The sequence below is a fragment of the Idiotropiscis lumnitzeri genome, chromosome 14 (assembly GCF_059441095.1).
Source record: "Idiotropiscis lumnitzeri isolate Australia: NSW breed Sydney's pygmy pipehorse chromosome 14, RoL_Ilum_1.0, whole genome shotgun sequence".
Lineage (NCBI taxonomy): Eukaryota > Metazoa > Chordata > Actinopteri > Syngnathiformes > Syngnathidae > Idiotropiscis > Idiotropiscis lumnitzeri.
In genome coordinates, this window is record NC_142404.1 from 8,655,978 (window position 1) to 8,674,249 (window position 18,272).

General features: G+C 40.6%; 4 protein-coding genes across 4 annotated transcripts; 1 reads left to right on the forward strand and 3 right to left on the reverse strand.

Moving 5' to 3' along the window:
* Window positions 1-1,127: 1,127 nt before the first annotated feature.
* On the reverse strand, window positions 1,128-2,197 carry LOC148323312 (TLR adapter interacting with SLC15A4 on the lysosome). Its single transcript, XM_088315712.1, has one exon. The coding sequence runs from the start codon at window positions 2,094-2,096 to the stop codon at window positions 1,209-1,211; it is 888 nt and encodes a 295-aa protein (XP_088171838.1). The 5' UTR covers window positions 2,097-2,197; the 3' UTR covers window positions 1,128-1,208.
* A 2,181-nt stretch (window positions 2,198-4,378) lies between these two features.
* c9h13orf42 (chromosome 9 C13orf42 homolog) lies at window positions 4,379-7,116 on the forward strand. Its single transcript, XM_088314266.1, has 3 exons — window positions 4,379-4,805; window positions 5,384-5,528; window positions 6,878-7,116. Exons 1-3 carry the CDS (start codon window positions 4,419-4,421, stop codon window positions 7,114-7,116), a joined length of 771 nt encoding a protein of 256 aa, XP_088170392.1. The 5' UTR covers window positions 4,379-4,418.
* Window positions 7,117-9,951: 2,835 nt separating this feature from the next.
* Window positions 9,952-13,457, reverse strand: rnaseh2b (ribonuclease H2, subunit B). Its single transcript, XM_088315330.1, has 11 exons — window positions 13,258-13,457; window positions 12,987-13,055; window positions 12,592-12,705; window positions 12,415-12,491; window positions 11,661-11,775; window positions 11,523-11,587; window positions 11,337-11,442; window positions 10,794-10,875; window positions 10,658-10,703; window positions 10,298-10,375; window positions 9,952-10,125 (listed from the first exon to the last, which is right to left on the reverse strand). The coding sequence occupies exons 1-11, from the start codon at window positions 13,319-13,321 to the stop codon at window positions 10,015-10,017; spliced, it is 927 nt and encodes a 308-aa protein (XP_088171456.1). The 5' UTR covers window positions 13,322-13,457; the 3' UTR covers window positions 9,952-10,014.
* Window positions 13,458-14,984: 1,527 nt separating this feature from the next.
* LOC148323315 (olfactory receptor 6N2-like) lies at window positions 14,985-16,395 on the reverse strand. Its single transcript, XM_088315667.1, has 3 exons — window positions 16,343-16,395; window positions 15,494-16,258; window positions 14,985-15,066 (listed from the first exon to the last, which is right to left on the reverse strand). The coding sequence occupies exons 1-3, from the start codon at window positions 16,393-16,395 to the stop codon at window positions 14,985-14,987; spliced, it is 900 nt and encodes a 299-aa protein (XP_088171793.1).
* Between the last annotated feature and the right edge of the window lie 1,877 nt (window positions 16,396-18,272).

Consider the following 18,272-nt stretch of genomic DNA (forward strand, 5'->3'; position numbering starts at 1 on the left):
AAAAACTCCATCAGGATAGGCTAATCTCAGTCTTGATTACACAGTAGCATGAATTTTATCACAGCCTCTGTGAAACATTTGATGCAAGGGGCATTCACAAGATAGCCTTGATGGTGACATCACACATATTCATTAACTCACATTTGAGTTTTCTAAAGTGGTGTGTTTTGCGGGTGGCACGGTGGACAACAGGTTAGCACGATGGCCTCACAGTACGGAGGCCCAGGGTTGGATTCCAGGCTCCGGCCTTCCTGTGTGGAGTTTGCATGTTCTCCCCGTGCTTGCGTGGGTTTCCTCTGGGTACCCTGGTTTCCTCCCACATTCTAAAAACATGCATGGCAGGTTGATTGGACACTCCGAATTGCCCCAAGGTATGAGTGTGAGCACGGATGGTTGTTCGTCTCTGTGTGCCCTGCAATTGGCTGGCAACCAGTTCAGGGTGTCCCCCGCCTACTGTCCGAAGATAGCGGGGATAGGCTCCAAAAAACCCCGGTGACCCTTCTGAAGAAAAGCGGCTTCGACAATGGAAGGATGGTATATTTTGCCAAAACACACTTTTCTGACATTTTGAGGATACCGTATGTGCACATGCTTGGCAGTTCTTCATCCTAGCACATCACAGCCACAACCCTACATTGCTGCAAATAAAAATGGCTTTGAAACACATGTAAAATGACAATGACATTATTCAAATCAAGTTTTTCTCTTTTCTCTGGAATTGCATAATTCCTCTTGATATCAAACAAGCTTTGAAACTTTTGTTGGAGAAAGTTTATTTTTCCCAGCAGTAACTTCCACCAAACAATTTAGAAAATTGTTACAAAACATGTTTTGTTTTTTTTCATCTAGTTTGAAAATAAGTAGTTCTTCCTCCATCAAAACGAATGTAAACATGTTACTTATATTATGTCCCAAAACCTTCGTTCACAAAGCAATGGTCTTTTAGTGATTCAGGGAGCCAAAAAGAAGTTTCTAGAGCATTTTCTATCAAGTGCATTGGAATGCCTTACAGGTGGATATTATAGCCGCTATCTCAATAAAATGTTTAAAACACGACTGAAGAACATTTTGTTTACTCCGCCATTTGGTTGAAGTGCTTGTTGGCTTGTTTGACTGCTGAGTTTGGTCTCACGACATTCACAAGGTGAGCAAAATGGCAGGATATGAATCAAAACTGGTGGCTTCTTTTGCTTAACTTGAAACTAGCGTCATTGCTCTTTGTTGTGGTTGACATGCTTCATGGATGCGTCACTGGAGATCTGCAGGAAAGGTGTGCTGATCTCGCTGGACTCGACTTCGCCAGCCACCCTCAGCAGGCATGACATCACCATGTCCTTGGCCACGCCCGCTTCTAGATTCCCATCCCGGCTCAGCTGCAAGGTGATCTGGTCCAGGCTAGTCAGGATCATCTCCGAGGCAAGCAGGGGGCAAACAGGGCCGGAATTCCTGGCCATGTTCTCCATCATGTACTGCTGGTAGAGGTCCAGAAGCTTCTGCTCCAGATAGCCGTTAAGGAGGGAGTTGGTGAAGGGACTCTCACGCCCTTGGAACAAAAAGCTCCGATCTCTGCCACTTCCTTGTCTCCAGTGATTGGAGCCCCCCCTGAGAGGCCCAATCTGCGTCGCTCGTCTCGGAGGGGAGTCCTCCCCAGGCGGGGGGACGTCACATGACTGCAAGAAGGGACCCACCGCCTGAGTGTCGACATGCGCCTGGTCCTCATCGTCAGCCAACAGGGGCAGAACCTGGTCACCCCCGATGTGGAGGTCGCTGTAATTCTGACAGATGCTCTGACAAAAGGACGGAACCAGGAAAGTGGCGTCGCCTCCAGAGCGGGGAGAGGCAATCTGAATTCCCGGAGAGTTTTCTCTGCATGTTTGGGTTCTGTACAGATCCAAAGACTCCAGCTGGGAGACATGTGGAGGACTCCCGCCGGCCACGCCGCCCTTCTGCTCTGAGGGATTGTGATGAAAGTGCACAATGGCGCCTGTCGAGCGGGAAGAAGATCCAACAGTACGCTCCTGCCTCTCGGAGGGTGGGAGGCACGAGTCTTCTGCTTCTCCGTAGGCCATGCTCAGCAATTTCACTTCACAAAGCATCCCTGCGATGCCTCACTAAGTCGCAATTTACTGGATGATAGAATTTTTAAAAATCAGGCACTGTCTATGATAATTTTTTTTAAAAAAAGCCTGAGGAGAAGGAGAACTTTTTTTTTTTTACCTTAAGGCAATCTCTGTGAATCGAATGACACGTCAAATAGTCTGCGTGGTTCTATGCCGCCACCTTAAGAGGAAGCAAGACTGTTTTTTTTTTTTTAATATTCACTCTTCCCCTTTCTTAATAATCACTGCTGCACCTGGTGGCATTTATTCACACTACCAAGAAAAGTTCACAGAAATTTCTGGGGAATTTTCAGCGAGGGAACTGCTATACTGCTGTGGCTTATAAGAAGGAATTTGCACACCGTTAAAATTTTAGATATATCGCATCGTGTCGCAGCTTGAAAACAAATTTTCTAACCCTCATCCATCTGTCAGCTACGTTTCAATACACAAACACGGAAAATCCATGAGGTTATTTGCATGGATGTCTCCTCACGAATAAACAAAAACAAATAACCGCTGCAATCCAATGTTGAATATTTGTGGAAATCCCTGACATATATTAAAAGTCAGAAAGACAAAAATTGTAGGTATTAATTACATGATTGTATCATACAATGGAAAATGTATTTTTTGTCATCTATTGTTAACTTTCTATTTTATGAAATATTGTATAATTGCATATTTTGATTAAAATGCAGCACCCTGTATTTTTCATGATGGGTTGGTATTTTTTCTCCTTTGATCAGAATTCACGCATTGTGGCAATAAAAAAAAAATGAAAAAATGTTCTAAGTAAAATTTTATGATGGCAAAAATAACCAAATGTTATGTTTATTCTATTATTTTAATCCTATCCCAACATGACTCTGAAGCAGTCTGAACCCCTCTGGTTGGCATTTTTAATTTCTGTGAAAATGCAAATGAAATCATTTTAATCTAATTATCTAATTGATTTAATTGCAGGTGGTTGCGTTCATGAAAGTGTTCATTGAATTTTTGGAAGAAATCCTACATTAATCAAATAATCGAATGAATACGATCCTTAACTGTGACTGCTCATTCCCTGGTCGAATTTTGTACTCGTAAAATGCCACAAAAAGTCTCATTAATTCCAAATAATCGCTGAGAGCTACTCAATGCTGTTTTACGGGTTATAATCAGTTGTATTTGTACGGCTGTTAGTGTAAAGTAAGTAAAGCAGAAGTGCAACTTTTGTTACTTAACCACAAGCGGACATTTCCTCCGAGAGACCTTGGCGTGCCTGAGCGTGTAATGTCAAATTTGCATCATTTAAAAGTGAGAGTTGGGAGTCATTTGTGGAATTTCCCTTTGCTTTTATTTATTGGTGAGATTTGTTTTCCAAACTGGACAACACCTTGACTCCATTTAAGAATCTTTGAAAGGAAAGTTCCAACGAAAGACAGCCCAGGAAACACAAGACGACACCTTGTTGTATTATTAATGAAAGCCACGCGTACGTCAGCTTCTTACGCGAACAAAAGGTCAGCTGACTATTCCACGCGTGTTGATTGCTTAAAGTTTAGTTTGACTTGATTAATTTTATGGAACATTCTCTGAAGACCAACTTACATCTTTTGGTGTGTTCACGTTCAAATTTTGGTTCAATGCTTATGTTTAAAACTGCTCACTGAGTTATTAAATGTTGACTTTTGAGGCTTATTTTTCCACTGGATTTTGATTGAAGTCTAATTTGTTCAACTTTTGAGGTGTTTGAATATAGAGGTTCTACTGCACAAGCATACAACGGAAGATGTCCATTTTTTTTCACATACGCATGTCCAGTTTTGTAGGAATAAATAATGTTTGGATATCTTCTCATTACATAAACTCGTGTATTACTGTACTGTACGTTGAATTTGGCACTTGCTTTATTAAAGCACAGCAACAGCAATCGACTCCAATCCTGACGTCTTGAGACCTTTCGTCAATACGGTTTGTGGAGGGATCAGTCCTTAGCATAATATATTCACAAATTGATCTTTTGCCTCACAATAACTTTGTCAAAATATCTTTTGGTGAATAATGCTTGAGGGCTGTATCTTAAATGACCCACGGTGAGAGTGACAGCTCCTCTGTTATGGGTCAGGACACCTGAACCGGGCCTGCAGCTCAATAGTGTTGTCTTACCGAGGTCTCCATGTTGCCAAGCAGCGAGTGATAACATTTACGATGCGATCAGGTTGAACAAGCAACCACCCAGCATCATGGACAGCCGTAGTTCGAGTTGGTTTGCTTTAGTCAGCGTCTGATAGAGGAATATGGACCGAACAGGCAAGTATTTGATTATTTAAAGGGATGTTTAGGAAGATCAACCATGTGTTCCGTCCCAATCATCACGGACAAAAACAGCGGGATGAGTTTGGGCCGGATTACCACAGCGCATGCACCGTCAAGCGGGTCCGCAGCACTTCCATGCTGGTTGTGGGAGAGAGGACCCAGTCTTGCGAGGGTGCCACGTTGAAACGGAGCAAGAGCACCGTGAGTGTGGAGTCCACTTTGTACTACTACCACAGGCAAGAGGACCGCGTGTGGCTTTACTCCCACGAGCAGAACTGCCTGGAGTATTTGCAAGCGCTGGTGGCACTGCGGCGGCGCTACACAAAGAGTGTGAGCGATTTGAACAAGGGCGACGTCAAAGACAAGGTGTCCTCCAAGAAGAAAGCAGCACCTCGGGCACCACAAGTAAAAACTTTTTTTTTTTGATCTAGAAAAAAACAATCCAAGTCAGCCCTAAAATAATTGTAACTTAAAAACAGTGCAGGAGTCACAGTAAAAATAACCTGGCTACGTAATGATGAGAACTGAAGTCACCGGCGGCCATCTTGGTTTGCCACTTGCTAAGTGCCTAACATGAACACAGACTGATTTTTCGGTGTATTTTTTCTGTCTCCAAAGTCAAAATGCCACAGTGTGTGTGGCATACGGTTATACAGATAAGTCTGGGAGAACTCTACATACAACTGTAAGAAAATGATTAGACATTTTCCTCCGTCTGGATCAAGCTAGCTGGCCAAACAACCTTTCCAGGACTCAAGTGAATAAATGGTTGTTTAATTGCACATACTGAGCTCTATCATCTAGGTAACTTTTTTATCCATTTATATGCCAAACCTCTTTTACCATATTTCTCTAATTTATCCATTAATATAAATGAAGCCGATGTCTTCAAAAACAGACAGCATGGCAATCAGTCGTTTCAACATGTACCACCCTAGAGATGATGTGGAGAACAAGCAAAGCTGTTTTTTTTGCATGTTTAGGTATCTAGAGTGACCCCCTCGGCACCACCCGTGCCCAACGTGGAAGACACACTGCAATTTCTGGATGAGGTGATTGCAAGCTGTGACAGTGAACCTCAGCGCAAACCTTACGTGGATGACGGGCACGCTGACGTGGACTTTATAGGTGATCATTGTCATGTGGTGCTAGGCCATATTGCAGAGAGATTGATATTCTTTTATTTTGGGGGTTTTTACAGGCTCAAGTCATACTCTCCTTCACAGAGAATGGTTACTGTCTGTCTTTTTTTCCTCCCTTATCGTTTTCCTTTCATATCGAAGATACCAGGGCGCTAAACAGTGAACCACCAGGCTTCACGTTCTGTTGTCCTCTGTTGGTCATCGCCTCTTTAGGCATGTTGTAACGAGGAAGACAAATTTCTGTTTTTTTTGTTTTTGTTTTTTTTTAATACATACCTAGCTAATAAATGTGTTCATTTTTTGACAACCTCTAATACTGCTCTAAAAAAACTGTACTTCTTGACTGACCTAGAACATTTTTCAATGCAGCGCAAAGTTTTAAAAAAATCATTGGCTATTTTCAATCCAATCATGCCTTCAAAATCATATCAGTGGTCCCACTTTTCACTATTACTATATGTTATGAGGGGTGTGGAGCTGCACTGCATCATATCAACTATGTTTTGCTTTTTTCCTGGGACGAGGTACACCTAATGTTTTGACCAGTAAGTGGAATTTCTTGTGAGAAAGTGGACAGGTGTAATGTATTTTTTTCAGGGTGTGTTATGATGAATTACCGGGGCCATAAAATACCTGGGTAAAAGGTCAAGTGAAATTACTTTGTCTTGGATGGAGAGTGTTGTAAATTATGCCATTTTAATCAAGGGTTGATGGTGCAAATTGAATTATGCGTGTCCTGTAGCGCAAGGTTTTCATCTAAAGTGGCTGTTTAGTGCTCCGTATCGTCTCACTGTGGGTGTTTAATCAAAAGTGACCTTGACATTTCCAGTGCTCTGCCGTCGGCGTGGGAGAAATTACATCTTTATCAGCGTAATCAAAACAGCAGGCTCGGTGGTGATGTCAACCATTAAAAATAAATAAATAAAAATACCCTTTCCTGCCTGCACCCGGCACAAAAGAGCAGAGAAACACAAAACAAGAATGAATTAAAACGTAAAATACAATGCTTTCATTTTACAAAGTATTTTTGGATGCAAATGGCAAAGCTTTAACCTAAGATCAAACTCTAGTGAATAAGATAAATCTCCAATTTTTACATTTATTCAAACTATTCTCATGTGTCTATATGTGTTAACAATATTTGGGCCTTTTGTGCACATATAATCTTAGTTCTTTGATCTTTGATACATTGACTCTAAATAATAGGCATAATTTATGGATAAAGCTTTTGATTATTTCTTTTTTTTTTAATTACGGGGTGTTGGGACTGCATTATGCTGAAATGATTGTTGCTGACTGTATTCTGAAGTTGACCTACTCTGTCTCCCCATACAGTGGCATCCAGCTCAGCAGAACACGACCTCCACTCCAACTGGGTCTTGCGGGTTCCTCGGGTGGCAGGTGACCGCAACAGACAGCAGGAGGAGGTTCACGACCGTGCCAACAAAAAAGCTCTCAATAAGAAAAACAAGAGCGGGTCAACCAGCAGTAGGTTGCGCCTGCAGAGGAATCGCATCCATTTGCCAAAAGTGGTGGAGAGTGCCCTGCAGACGCTTCGCTTGAAGTCTAAATAGTCCTGAAAATGCTGTAGACTTCACGGGTTGGTGCTCATTTGAATGGAAAAAGAACATTTTATTTTTAAATGAACTAAAGTCAGTGTCATCTGAAAAAGGGGCTGGCGCCATAGTGGAAGGACAGTAACCAGTAAAATGGAAATGAGAGCAAATATGTCTGTCTGATTTGTTTGATCGTGTAGCTATTGCACATGGAAAAAGAGGGTGTCAATTACAACTTAACAGCGCCCTCTGCTGGACATAATGGGTTATTAGCTCATATTGCTCCAATGCAAGTAGTATGTAACCATTTCCAATATTCTAAGACTGACACTTAAAATTTGATTTAATTATGAGAGAATAATGCATTTCAGGGGCAATATTATAGAAGCCAGCGTAGAAGGCGAATTTTGGGGTGAATGTATTTTACAAAAACAGAGACAGTAGAGCCAAAATCCATGTTCCAAATTTACGGATACAGTCAGAAATACTATAATATTAGGGGTGCCGGAGCCAAGTGCATTAGGCAGAACAAATGCAAACAGTTCAAGCAAGAGGTGTTGTTTTGTTCATAACAGTCTATGTTCGGAAAATAATGGGCGGGGAGTGAACTTCCAATGGCAGCGACCAAGTTCCGGTGGGACATAACATCTGCTTCTACCAATGAGAAAGTTTTACTTTGTAGCTTCAAAGTAGAATTCCGTGTCGCATTGTGGCCAAAAGTAGAATCCTGGTCAGTTATTATGCCTTTTTGTGCTGTAAATCCTTGTTGTGGAAAGAAAGCTGCATGCTAAATTTGCTATATGTCACACATTTGTTGCCATGACAACTCTTCTACTTCCGTTTCTTCCATTTTCTTATGGCAGAAGACAGAAACTTTTGATGCATTACCGCAACCTTCTTTCACATGCTAGATTGAAGGCAGACACTGGCGGTAATCCATAACTACGACTATTTCTTCTTATTCTACTACATTTTATTTACATTATATGACAACTTGAAGTTCTTTTTGTGGATGGTGTTTTTGTGATGGTGGTTTCAAGCTTTTCTATAAAAATACATTTAATTTACAACAGTAATATACATAAAACATTTCAAAACTGCTACTGTAAAAGAAAAAAAAGAAAAATGTTCCCCTTATTTATTGTGGTAAAGCTCGGGCTGCACATGTGACTTTTTTTATGTGAATATAATTTTTGTTCAGTATTGAACTTACACATACATGAACAACCAAGCCTGCGGCCTTGTCCTTAACAGAGGCGATTATAACAGCTTTGACAGAATTTTTGTCATTGGATGTCAGAACATTGTACCGAATTAAGTGTCAAAGAAAGCGAGCACATCAATAATATTAGGATGGATTTTTCTGGCATTCAGCAACTCTGAGCCTCTTGTAAAAAACTTTTTTTTTAGAAGTTCGAAAAAAGAAAACAAGTTATGATGAAAGTGCATTTTGAAAGGCATCAAAGGCAAATGTAATAATAGCTTCTCCAGCAACTAAACAGTCTTGAAGGAGAATATGTGTTTTGTCTTCCTGAAGCTGCTTCACCAAAAGAGTTCAAGACCTTTAACACTTTGCAACCAGTTAAGGTCTGGGTGAAAAAAAAAATAAATAAATAAATAAATAATATATATATGTATATATAAATAAATGTCTAATCATCCTTGTAACTTTCAAACTAGAGGATCTCTTCAACCCAAGTATTCAGGGTTACATTCTGTTTTCGGCATTGGGAAATAAAATGCTAATAAATCCCAAAGCCTTATTAAGTACACTGAAAAGAGAACAGATCTTTGAGTGAGGCATAAAAAAAGTACACAAGTGCCCTCAATGAGTATTGACCACTATCATTAAGGGCGGCATAAAAGTGATGGGTTTGTCATTGGCCCAGAAACCTCAACCACGGCCACACCAAATGGGGATTTCATCATCCTTTTAACAGACACCAAACAAATTTAGCCCTCAATTTACATAGCATCCTTGGTGACAACTGTTTGCAGTGAGAAAATTATCCATCATCTACAATGCTCGTCCTCATTAGGGTCACGGTTGAGCTGGAGCCTATCAAAGCTGGCTTTGGAAACCCTGAACTAGTCTCCAGCCAGTCGCATGACACAAATCGCCAGACAACCATTTACATGAACACATATGGACAGTTTGAAGTCTACAATAGAGCCAAGATTGTTTTTGGATTGTGGGATGAAATCTACGCAAACACAGGAAGAACACGCAAACGCCACACAGGCACTCTGAATCTCACAACTGTGAGGCTGAGTTGCTTATTCGATTGCATTGATTTTGAACATGAATTAATAATACCTCACAAGAACGGACCAAGTGCGCAAAATTAAAGTTGTGTGGCACTACAACACAAAAACACTGAACCACACACACACACATTGCAAAGCGACCACACACCTTGATTTAAAAATATACGTCAGTTGTGCATGATTAAAATGTGGTGAATTGACAATTTGATCCTCTTCTACAGAATAATGAAATGAGAGACGACAGTTTGCCACATTTTAATCATGCAGTATTGATGTACATGATCCGATCACTTAAATTCCAGTGTACGATCAGAATCCACTGGAGCCATCATCTTCATTCAGACATTATCTCCACGTAACATAAGATCATTTTTTTCTCTTCTTGATATATTTAATACTGGCTAGGGAAAAGCATTTAGTCTTCAAAGTTGAATTCATGCGTGAGACTGCTATGCGATTTAGTAAGCTACTGAAGACGAGAGCCTAAGTGTATTTTCAAATGATAAAAAGGGTTCAAAAGTTGGCTGAGAATGGCAAGAATTTGACTTTGACCTCAACTGAAGGGGTGAAAGTACCACATGAAAACATTTTCCTCTGCTTTATTACAAAAGCGGCGTGTACAAAAGCAAGCACAAAGTGGACAAACCATCATTTCTTTTCCACTTTCACTTTGGGGCTAAAGAAGGACGACATGGTCTTCATACCACTCTTGTCCACCTTGGCCAGATTCTTCTGTGCGGCTGTCATCTTCTTGGGTGGCTGCAAAAAGACGAGGAAAACATCGACCATATAGTCTGACCTTTGGTTCAAACCAACGAGAATGACACAAACAATCTCTCAAGATAGAATGAGGAGAGCATCCTGAATGTACGATGACGTAAACTCTTGTCTGCTGTCATGACCAAACTGTGTCTAAATCACTGACACTCACTTTGCGGGAAAAATCATCACTGTTGAATTTGGTATAGTCTTCTTTGGCCTCCACCGGCTTGTCCGACAGTTTCCGTTTCTGGCAAACAGGAAAACACGTGTTTTATAGTTTGGATAGTATCAGTGGAATCTATGAACACAAACAAATAATCAAACGCACAGAAGTAGTGAAGAACAGAAGCTTCTTTGCATTGTCTGCTTTTTCTGTTTGGTAAATTTGCATGACGTGTTTCATGCATAAAGTGAACAACTTTTACCTCTCTCAAAGTTACGTTTATATTTTGTTTGTCAGCAAAAACTGCAAGACAAGACAAGTCACTCGCTCAGAAAGTGTTTTGCGTGACATTGCAAGATACTTCACCTTTGAAGGTGGTTCGGTTTCCTTTGGATTTGTGACCTCTGGCAACCTGCAGGGCGACAAAATAGGCCTTGTTTAAATAGAAATTAATAATGACTTGGCAAGAGCCAAAACTTGTTTATATGGCATGCAAACATACTGCAAGTGATGACGGAGGTCCTTGCTCAGGTCTTTGTTGACGTATTCTGATATCAGGCCATGGGCGTAGCCAAGGTAGTCCTCTGAGGTGTGGAGGTAACCAAACAAGGAGAATTATCAGATTAGGAGTCCAGGACTGAAAGAAATGCTTTTCAATACTTGGTGACAAACAAAATATGCTGCTGCACCATCTATTGGTGCTACGAGTGTACTACAAGTGTATCAGAAATAATCGCGTTAGTGGAGACCTGAGTTTGAACAAGAAATCCATTCTGGCACAACGGAAGTCAGATTAATTCAGATTTTGATAATATTTTCCAAATGAAACAATGCAAATAATGTAGCGCGTTCCAAAAAAAATGTGGCCATTATAAAATCATTAATCATCAAAAGTATGAATGCTCACCCTCTGACGTCATATGACGGACACATACTGTGAAAGGGATTTGTGCATTTTGCTTTTAAACTTACAAAAGTAAAACTAAATTACATCAATCCGAGGGCCCACCATTTGATGTTATTTGAAGAAGACAAAGAATGTTACCCTTGCTTGAATCCGACTCCATTTTGACTCGGATATATGAGGAAGATTTGACTCCCTCCCCCACAGAGATGTTCTTCTTCTTGAGCACAAGGACTGTTTTCTCCACCTACCACAACATGGGAAAAAAAATTGAATTCAATGGTAATCTTCATCTAAAGATGCCCTATTTTTGAATAAAGAATATACCTTCTTCTTTAGCCAAGACATTGTTTTTTCTGGACTGTATCGGTGAAACTTAAGACTTCCCACCACTAGCAAGGAAACAAACAAACATGAGGCCTCTGATTTTAAATATTGACAACCTCAAGCATAGTAGCTGCTAACCTTTCACATCCGCTATGTGATGCATGGAGGCCAGGGAACGCGTGCAGCTCAGCAGCCTGGTACAGGCCGGAAAGTCTTCATCCATCACCATTTGATCCACCGGCTGAAACTTGCCCTAAACACACACCAGAGGACATTAAAAGAGAGGGGTTTTATTTATTGGGTCTTTACGGACTGCAAGTGATTTGCAAGACTTGTAAGAGGGTGATGAACAGATGTGTGGAGTAAAGGACAGTCAAGATGCTTAAATTGCAAGACGGCCTTTGTTTCCAACAAAAGCAACAGTGTGCATCAGACTAAAGCCCCAGTGAAAGATGGTAGTGGCCCATCTACACCACAAGTCCGTGAGAGAGCCATTGTTAAGTCCTGATAAAAGTAGGATGCAATGACTGAACATCTTTGATGATTATGGCTTATGATCAATATGTTGGATAATCTTTTTGTGGCTTCTTATAAGGTTTTACTAGTTTGTAGAATTGCAAAGTAGGCCTGGTAGCCAGTAGGCCGTAGTTTCAGCACGCCTGGTGTAGATGTTCTATGGTTAATTAAAGAAGTTACAGTACACCACCAAATAAAAAAAGTCACAAAAAGTGGATACAAAGTTAATTATGTACCTTCTGCCATATAGTGGAAGAGCATTTAATAGTTCTGTCTGTTAATAAACACAACAGGCAACATTTGATAACTTCCCGCAGGACAATAATGTGCCACGGCAAATGGAAATCACTGTAAAAACAGGTGAATCATCACTTACTTCTTTTCCAGATTTGATCAGATAGGGCAAAATGAGATAAAGCGGATCCATTGGCGTGACAAACAGAAGCCTACCATCTGTATGAAAACAGGAGGAGCTAATTAACTGGAGACGGAACACTGGCACAGAATGCATCGTCATGAATGGATTTTTATTACATGTAGTCAAAGCAATTACCTCTCTGGACTGTCTGACCAACAAACCAGGAACGGAAGTCTTCTTCAAATGCTTTGACCTCGTAAAGCTGCAAGTGGCCACTGCCGCCGCTCAGCATGTAGAGGCAAGCTGCATCTGCAGTAAAAAGACAAATACATTTACTTGAAGGCAGACCAAAGGGGACTTTTTCCTTTTTTACATTTTGTTTACGTGCAATGATTTGACTGACCAACACAGTATCAATACAGTGTCAACACAGTTAGTGCAATGTGTCAAGACATTGCTTTGAGGCCTCATCTGCCCATCACTACTCTGTAGACACATATCTATTAATTATGAAAGTCCCATTATATGACTCTAGAGCGAAAGTGCAATTGTTCTGTAGCCAGAGCGTGCAGGTGGACCGGAAGTTCTACCTGTGGCTGGATTGCGTAGTCTCACAAAGGTTGGGTCATTGTCTTTGTCCTGGCTGTCTATGACGGAGTCTGGAGGCAAAGTCAGGAGCGTGGACACAGTTAAACGTTTCACGCAATCATTGACAATACATTTTAAGCCATACTAAAAGAAGGAGTGCCCGACAACTTTCGGAAATCTTCGAAAACAGTGACGCCTGTGGTACGCTAGCATGTAAACAAACAAGCTAACAGTCAACACGGCGAAATGTGTTACGGTCGCGTCGCAAGTTACCTGCAGCAATAACAACCCAGCTATCGTTTTGCATGTTGGGGGTTCGCTTCTTTTTTGAGGCCATGGTGAAACGTTGAACCTGGTAGGTGACTAATTTCCGGTTGTAAGAGTGTGGTTTTCAATCAACGCACGACAACAGGGCCAAGCCGAGAAATTATGTGTTTTGACAACAACTCAGAAAAGGCGCCTCTTTCCTAACATCCGCCTTTTTCACACAGGGGGAGTTTACCACAGTTGTGGAATCACTAACTTTTGTTTACTGTTTTTCATGGCTTATTAACAACCTTTAGGTTGTCAAAATGTATTTTGAATATTCTTGTGATAGTGTACTTTCTAGTTTTGATAATGTTGCAAAACGTACGCTATGTAAAATACACTTAGTTACCCCCTCCGTATCATGTAGTGTGCCGCACAGTCGTGACGTCACGCGTTGTGTAATGCTGCATTCGGTGCAAGTGGGAACTCGGAATATTACACTACAAGCCACTTTGAAATAACGACGTAAAAGAACGTGATTTGGACTGACTGCGTGAATGTATGCCATCATCTCCTTGCATGAAGTTATTTGCGGAAATGAATGAAACGCTTTGACGATAATGCATTCCTTTATTTATACAAATTAAAGTAATTACGAAGAAGGTTTGCTGGTGGTCAACATATGTTGTGATGAACCAGAACAACAAACAATGTATCAGAATCAGCCTTTATTGTTTACATTTGCATCGGACGCTTTGAAGACAGAACTCGGAAAATCATAGTGTGATTTCCCACCTTCAGCGAATGCATCATAATGCTGTGTTTTATAGTTTTAACAATGGAGTGAAAGTCGCATAATAATGTGAAAAAATAACGTTTCCCACAACCTTTTTTAACTGTACAAGAGATTGGACCTACTAATTGTTTTTCTGAAGGATAACCCGAAGATATGTTTCATTAATATTGGAATTGCACTTCTCTAGCAAATGATGGAAATGTTTAAAACCTTATCTCTGAACATTATCATTTTTGAAAATTAAGTCAAACAATATATTAGGACCGTTAGACACTCCACAATCCAAAATATATTAAAACTGTATTTTAGTAATATGCCTTTTTGGAGGTTATGTTTTCTGAATTTTAATGACAATTGTCTTGCTTGCCTGCATTTTTATTTATTTTTTTTCCCTCACTCGAAATTACTATATCCCTCACACGAGGTTTTTTTCTTCCACATTTTTTACAGATGTTTTCTTCTGCATGAATAGTAAGTAATGTTAGATTTAAAATGACTTACATTTGCTTTAATTTGATATAATTTGAAAGTTCAACAATCACAGCTGATTGTTGCCATTGATTCTAAATGGCAATTGTTTGTATTAGTAGCTCACCGAACTGGAGTTTTCCCTCTACTGCCTTGTAATAATAAATCTTGAAATATTGGAATATATATTTTCATATACTTTGTTTTGAATCTGATTAATATTGCGATTGGGGAAAACGAGTTTGGTAGTAAAATCCACCCATTATGGTCCATCTAGTGGGGGTGGCCATTTTGCCACTTGCTGTTGACTGAAAATGACATCACAGTTGCTCAGGGTTCAGATAATGTCCAATCATGTACTGCAGGGATGCCCAAGTCCGATTCTTGAGAGCCCCTATCCAGCCTTTTTAAGTGAACCCATTCTCCGACACACTTGATGCAAATGATCAACTCATTAAAGTTTGCAAAAGCCTAATAACTATCCTGATCATTTGAACCAGAAATGTTGCAGGAGGTATGCATCCGAAACAGGCTGCATAGGGGCGCTCGAGGACCAGACTTGGGCATGCCTGCTGCACAAAATAATTGGAGTTGACACAGATTAAATTTGGATTCGACAGAAAAGTAGTTGATTCCACTCCACCCTGCGCACGTATTTACAGTATTTTATGTTATTCATTTTTGTAAACAAGTGTGCTGCCCTCTGATGTATTAAATGTTCCACAGGGATGCATAATGTCTCAAAACTAAAACTACGTCATCCACACTTTATACTTCTTCTTTCCTGTAAGAAGAAAACAAATGTAATGAACGACGAATTGAATCATGCTTAGTGAATGATCCTCAACGCAGTTTATTAAACTCTGGACCATGACTAAAAAAAATAAATGTTGACAACAACCACGTAACACATCAGCACAATTTCACCCACAGACACAAACAACGACAAAAGACTACTTTAATAAAGACATTTGACATGTTGGATGTGTTCTACACCGTAACAATCTCTTGATGTGTTTCCAGATTTCTTTCATCTTCACTCCATATATGATCGGATTGAACAAAGGATTATACACCACTATTTGAAGACTCATAATCAGTCGCACAGTTTTTGAAAGATCCGACTCCAGTCGCGCAATGATCACATCAAAACCACACAAACACGAAAAGCTGATTAAAACCATCAGGTGGGGAAAACACGTCTCGGCTGCTTTTTTCCGGATCTCCCCGACGCTGCGATAGGCCACCAAGAATATTTTTACATACGTGAAGAGTATAAACAGCACAGGGAGGACAGTAATATTTGTTAGGACAAACAAACCCCACACAGTGAGAAATCTTGGATTCACACAGTAAAGTTTCTGGATAGAATTGTTGCAAAAGATTCCTGCTAATATGGAGTGGCACATTTTTTGCTTCGCACTAATGACAGTTGCCACCAGCACATGGCAGACAGGCAGAAACCAGGCCAAAGCCAAGGAGATGGTGACATTGGTTGTGCTCATGGTCGTTGCATATTGCAGAGGCTTGCAGATGGACACATACCTGTCAAACGCCATGGCTGATAACAACAAGAAATCAGAACCTACTAGTGAATAAAATATTAAATACTGCAACATACAAGCGGAGTGAGAAATGCTTTGCCTGTGAGACAAGACGTCCACAATGAGTTTGGGGTAAATAGCAGTGCTAAACAAAAGTGAGTTTAGAGACAAAGCTGCAATGAAAATATACATGGGCTCATGAAGGTTCCTGTGGATCCAGATGAGACAAATAATGGTGCCATTAGAACAGAGGATGACAACATACAACATCAACAAGAACAAAAAGAATACATATCTGTACTTGTCCATGTCTACATAGCCACCAAGAGTTATTAGGTAGTGTGTTCCGTTCATGGTCCATTCATGTGTCGACTCTTCATGTGCACAATGCACACTGGTGGTCAAGAGTTGCCGGACCGTCAGCTCTTTTATGATGGCTGCTCAGCCTCTATGGATCTCATTAAGCGCAACTATCATGTCAACAAACTGCTCCAAGGCTTCTTTGCCTTTTTCGGGGGTGGGGGGGGGGGAGTGTTGCGCCACCTATCTGTCACATGCAGCAGGGTCAGTTGAAGAAAAGTTCCAAAGAGCGTGAGTCATCATGGGGAGTCATGGTTGCCCTTAGTGGGCCTATTAAAATATCAAACCTGTATCATGTAGGTTGTCAAAAATCACAGTTCGTTATACATACCCTCATTCAGGTCACATTCGGTACATTCAAGCAAAACAATCTTCTTATGATCCTTATGTTCCTCAGATCTTGTTGGATTTTGCTATGAATCAGCTTGTTTGTGTACATAATTGGCCATGTACAGATTTCTAACGTTTGTTTTGTTTGCTTCTTTTTCTGCATAAAGCTATAATCGGTCAGTCCAGCTGCAAATATGGGATAGCCTCTCGTACAACCGTCAACCTGGTGAGGATGAACAGTCCAAAAAATGGACGTTTGGATGCAACATGGCATAAATAATGTTGAAAAACACACAAGGCAAACATTTATTGATCATGGAATCAAGTTCACTCAAATATAACTAAGTCAAACATTTTTGTCATTGTTAGTACTATTATATTTATGTTCCATCTTTACGATACACAGCACTTTATTACAGCTGTGTTTTCTCAAGATTCAAGTTGAGTTTGTTTTCTGTGCTTCTGGTGTGAGCACCTTGGCCTCCTGCCGAAAATACATAAAAATCAGAATGGTGCGGCAAAGCTGCAGTAAGAGGGCATCTTTCACAGAGGAAGAATATATCCCTAAGAATATCTTTCTGTATCTTGCTTTACCCTTTGTGTTGGAATATTTGTTATTTAAAGGTTTATAAGGCAACATCAACGGTATTCGTTACCTCACTTGTGGTGGTTTGCATTAAGCGTTGAGTTTGTAAGACAAAGCATGTGTTTGGTACAATATACAATGTATGTAATTCTCTCGTAACAGTTGTCGTTGTATCAAAGCTGCATGCTCAACTTTGGAAGGGGTTTGTCGTCAAGTCTTGCTGAATTATGTTGATATAGTATTACAGCCGAAACTGGAAAAAATTAAGACAAAAATCCTTGCTCCTGGGGAGTTTTATTCCATTTGCACAAAATGGTTGAAAAAAATAGGGAGCATAGTGGACCCGCTTAGACCGGCTTAGAGCCCACAGCGTTAATTAGGAGGGAAGGAGTGATGTAAGGATAGTGTCATAACAAAGTCCGCCACAAGGGGCTTCTAATAATGAGCCAGTGGTCACGATTATGATCTCTTCGGAGGTTGTATCTGACAAACAAGTCAAGTCTCCCTGGACCAGGCACGTCCAACTCTGGTCCTCAAGGGCCGCTGTCCTGCCTGTTTTCCATCTCTCACTGCTGACAAACACCGAGCAGTAATTCAAATGATCACAATCAGGTGTGTTGCAGCAGGAAGAGTTAGAAAACAGGCTGGAGACCAGCCCCAGAGGACCAAGTTTGGATACCCCTCCTCTGGACGATGGCAGCAAAGTACCAAAAACTTTAGCATGCTGCAAATAACAATAGTCACGCTTGCTCTCGATGTGGGAAGTGACCAGGAGGACCAATGAGACCTTCGCTGCTCGTCTAAGCACTATGAGAAATGCTAATTACCACCTAAATTCAAATACTTGTTCCATGAAGTTGTTAAATCTTCCAATCACTTTTTCACTGTCTTGCCATGTCTAATCTCCCCAAACAAGGCCTTAACCTTCACGATCAGTAGTGTTGTTAATCATATT

Excerpts from the sequence above, each read along its gene's own strand:
- LOC148323312 (XM_088315712.1), bottom strand. The coding sequence starts at position 2,096 with ATGCTTTGTGAAGTGAAATTGCTGAGCATGGCCTACGGAGAAGCAGAA.
- c9h13orf42 (XM_088314266.1), top strand. The coding sequence starts at position 4,419 with ATGTTTAGGAAGATCAACCATGTGTTCCGTCCCAATCATCACGGACAA. Across the intron at positions 4,806-5,383 it reads CAGCACCTCGGGCACCACAA|GTATCTAGAGTGACCCCCTC; the intron begins GTAAAAACTTTT and ends TTGCATGTTTAG. Across the intron at positions 5,529-6,877 it reads CGCTGACGTGGACTTTATAG|TGGCATCCAGCTCAGCAGAA; the intron begins GTGATCATTGTC and ends CTCCCCATACAG.
- rnaseh2b (XM_088315330.1), bottom strand. The coding sequence starts at position 13,321 with ATGGCCTCAAAAAAGAAGCGAACCCCCAACATGCAAAACGATAGCTGG. Across the intron at positions 12,706-12,986 it reads ACTACGCAATCCAGCCACAG|ATGCAGCTTGCCTCTACATG; the intron begins GTAGAACTTCCG and ends TTTTTACTGCAG. Across the intron at positions 12,492-12,591 it reads TGGTCAGACAGTCCAGAGAG|ATGGTAGGCTTCTGTTTGTC; the intron begins GTAATTGCTTTG and ends GTTTTCATACAG.
- LOC148323315 (XM_088315667.1), bottom strand. The coding sequence starts at position 16,395 with ATGAACGGAACACACTACCTAATAACTCTTGGTGGCTATGTAGACATG. Across the intron at positions 16,259-16,342 it reads GGCTATGTAGACATGGACAA|GATCCACAGGAACCTTCATG; the intron begins GTACAGATATGT and ends TTGTCTCATCTG. Across the intron at positions 15,067-15,493 it reads CACATCAAGAGATTGTTACG|GCATGCCCAAGTCTGGTCCT; the intron begins GTGTAGAACACA and ends TTTGTGCAGCAG.